The 3,673-nt window shown below is 46.7% G+C and overlaps 1 protein-coding gene across 1 annotated transcript in view; it reads right to left on the bottom strand.

Moving 5' to 3' along the window:
- Hectd1 (HECT domain E3 ubiquitin protein ligase 1) overlaps window positions 1-3,638 on the bottom strand; it is a 90,184-nt gene extending 86,546 nt beyond the window's left edge. The window contains exons 1-2 of the mRNA XM_026778782.1: window positions 3,413-3,638; window positions 1,711-1,872 (exon numbers count right to left, since the gene is read on the bottom strand). Coding sequence (XP_026634583.1) covers window positions 1,711-1,850 — 140 coding nt within the window. The 5' untranslated portion in view covers window positions 1,851-1,872; window positions 3,413-3,638. The remainder of the gene's footprint in view (window positions 1-1,710; window positions 1,873-3,412) is intronic.
- Window positions 3,639-3,673: the final 35 nt, after the last annotated feature.

The raw sequence follows: 3,673 nt of genomic DNA, 5'->3' as shown, positions 1-3,673 counted from the left end.
AAAAAAAAAAAAAAAAAAAAAAGCTACTGATAAAAGGAGTTAAACCAACCCCTCTGATGTGGAAGCTTATTATAAGGGCTTCTATCAACTCTGTTCAAACATGTTAGAGAACAACTTACCAAAACTGGTTCTCTCCTTCTATAACATAGATTTTGGGCACTGAACTCACATCCTCAGACTTAGGGTAAGCACCTTTACCCACTGAGCCATATCCCGGGACACCTTGCTTTGATGTTTTTTGAGACAGGGTCTCCAGTAGCTCAGACTGGCTTGGACTAATTGTGTTGTTTCAGGAGTATTTGTTTACACTGTAAAGAGGTATCTCTGCCTAAGGCGCCTTCTGATCACTTTATTAAAGAGCTAAATAGCCAATAGCTAAGCAGGAGACAATAGGCGAGACTTGTGGGTAGCGAGAAACTGGGAAGAGGAATCTGGGCAGACACATTACACCAGCAGACTTGGAGCAAGTCGGTTGTGCCATACTAAGAAGATGTAACCAAGCCACATGGCAGAACATAGATTTAAAAAGTATTGGTTAATTAAGTTATAAGAGCTAGTTGGGAAAGAGCCTAATCTAAGGCCAAGCTTTCATAACTAATATTAATTCTCAACATCATTATTGGGGAGCTGGCAGTCCCACAAAAGATAGTCCAACAAGAAAGTTTGCTATACTATGTAATGATGACCTTTAATTTCTGCTTCTTCTACCTCCAGGCCCCCAGCACTGGGATTAAAAGCAAGAGCTACCATAATCCAGCTAAAATAATACTGTTTTAACAAAATTCCAAGCTATTACTTAAACCTCAAAAGAGAAAACAAGTTGAAAAGAGAGTATAGATTTAGCAAGTAATATAGTCTGTTTCTACCTCAAAGGCATTAATTATACCAAGCTTTAGACTAATATCTCAAATATTTTCTAATTACGTTTAAATAGCATTAAAGCATATATAAAAAGTTTTTAATGACTTATTGGAATTCAGAACTGTAAACATAAATGAACTAAGAAGAACATTTATTCTTTTACTAAACTAGAATCACACAAGAGGAAAAACATGACTTTAGTGGCCTATCAAGTAGCGACTTTTTTTAAAAATTTTTATGCAAACTCTATTATCATCTCTGAATAGAACTATTTAAAACTTCCCCAATTTGTGGTGGTGAAATGGCTTGGCTAGTAAAGGTACTTAACATAAACCTGACAACTTGACCTCAAGCCTGGAACCCACATGAGAAATCAGCTCCCTAAAGCTGTGCTCCGATGTCTACATGCTTGCCATGACACACACGTCATACACTGTGTGACGACCCAGGTGCCTTCTCAAAAGCACAGTGAAAACCAAACAGGCACTTCTACTCTTACTGTCAGTCACGTGGTACAGACACGGCTTTAAAGGAGACAAACATGTATATTCTCCTCAACTTATGAGATGTCTCCTAACTGACTCAACCAATCTATGGGTTAATATTAGTATTCCTAATTCGCATTCATTCAACAAGTATGTATTTACATAATCACAATTATCATTACTAGGGTTCCATTTCCTGCCACCTTTTATTCCTCAGCAAAGTAAACAGACGACTGCAGAAATGTCCAAAAGAACATTTAAAAATTCACTAGTGACATTTTCATACAAACTGAAGTCAGCAAATGGTTGGAACCAGATGTCACGGCAGCGACCCTAGAGGAAGCCGATGAAGGAATGCACTTACGTTTCAAAACACCGATCCACGTTGTCGGACATCAAAAGCAGCATGCAGAGCTGTTCCAGGGCTATCAGCTGCATGTCCCTTTCATCTCCCTGCCCCATCTGCAGCCACTCCAGCAACGTATCGGGATCCACATCTGCCATGGTCTTTGAAATGCCTCCTTGCCTACATTAAACAAGGAAAAAGGGGTTTTCAAAGGCTCAGAACTGATCAGCCTGTGTTTACAGTTTTTCCTGTACATCTGCTAGAACCAAGTGTTTGTAAGGTCGTCAAACTAGTACACATACATAGACACACACCTACAGTCGTTCTCTATGGCACACACACACACACACACGCACACACATACACACACGCACACACACACACACGCACACACACACACACACACACTCAAGAATAAACAAATACATATGACTTTAAAAACTTTCCAAAGTGTATTACCACAAAAAGTATACTATAATGTAGCAGTTTTCAACTTTCCTCTATTTCCTGGGCGAAATGTTCAGATACACTAAACAGAAAACAATTTAACACAAGAGTTCATGCTGATTAGGTTGCTAGTTAACTAGAAACCAGAGCTCTTTGTCAGACAGTGGAACGAGCTTTGGAACCCACTACTGTTATCAGCAATGTCTGTGCCAAAAAGCAAAGAACACCTACAAAAAAGTTCTCTTACCAGCAAACGTCTCTCTGCAACACCCCACACCCCCGCTCGAAAAACAAAACAAAACAAAACAAAATAAAAACTGGGCTTCTGATAAGGGTCATATCCAGAACTTTTAAGGAAACTACATACACATTCTGATCCAATTCCCCTTCAAACTGAATTTCTCCTTTCCCAGCAACAACTTCACAAATTCGGAATTCGCAAACTCGCTCCAAAATATGTTCAAATACAAACAGTAATTAGATATGAAATCTACCTTTAGAACTTCTGGTAGTCTTGGCGAGTGTTCTTAAAACTTTTTTTGAATACTTAAAAGTAAATGCAACTAACAGGTAACCAAGTCAAGAAAAAAAAAAGTAGGGCACTCTCGGTTCCCACACGATGGGGGAGTTATTTTTATTAAAAAAGAAAAAAAACTAAAACGAGAAGTAGTCTAGGTAGGCGATTCATTACAAATCTCCTAGTTAAGCGCCTGACCACAGGACGGCCTGGGGTCGCACGCAATCCACCTGCCGGTGTGGGAGTCAAGAGGCGGGTCGCGGTGGGCACCCATCGGCGGCGCCCCGGGGGCTGCCCCACCATCCTGGGCCTGCCCCAGGCCGAAGCCGAGCCGCTGACACCCAAGCCGGCTAAGTACGCTACCTGCCTGCGGGAGGAGGGCGAAGTTCTGGGGAAGCAGCCAGCCAGCCTGCGTGCTCGAGAGGAAGCAGCCGAGCGGCCGAGCCGCGGGGCTCCCGGAACTCGGAGGCCCAGCGGGACGTCCCCGGTCCCCGATCAGGCGGCTGAGCCTGATCAAGGACAAGGGGAGCGCAGCCGGAGCTCCGGCGCCAGCAAACCAAGCTCCGTAAGGGCCCGCGGAGGGGAACAAAGGGGCCGAGACGGAGAGGCAGCGGCGGCGGTGGCCGACCTCACGGCGCCGGGGTCCAGCTCCGCGCCCGCCGCTGGGCTCGGCCGCCTGGATCCTCGCGCAGGTCAGGCCCACCACCCCGCCGACGGCGCCCAGCGCTCACGCCTGCCCTCCCCGCAGCCTCTTACCCCGGCTCGGCGTCCCAAACAGCTCCGGTCCAGCTCCAACAAGCAGGCCGCGGGCGGAGCCAGGCCCGGCCGCGGCCTTCGAGTTCCCAGGAAGCCGCAGGCCGCGCAGGTCGAGCCAGGCAGGCTGCACAGGAAAAGCCGCGTCTCGTCCCTCCCCTTCCTCCGCGGGGACCCGGTGACAAGGAAGCGAGAGCTCCTCCCGAGCGACGGCGGCGGCGGCGGCGGCGGCGGCGGCGGCCAGCGCGGGTCCCGACCCCCCCA

This window comes from Microtus ochrogaster, chromosome 1 (assembly GCF_000317375.1).
Source record: "Microtus ochrogaster isolate Prairie Vole_2 chromosome 1, MicOch1.0, whole genome shotgun sequence".
Taxonomy (NCBI): Eukaryota; Metazoa; Chordata; class Mammalia; order Rodentia; family Cricetidae; genus Microtus; species Microtus ochrogaster.
The sequence above is the reverse complement of the archived record's forward strand: the minus strand, read 5'-3'. Positions and strand labels throughout refer to the sequence as shown.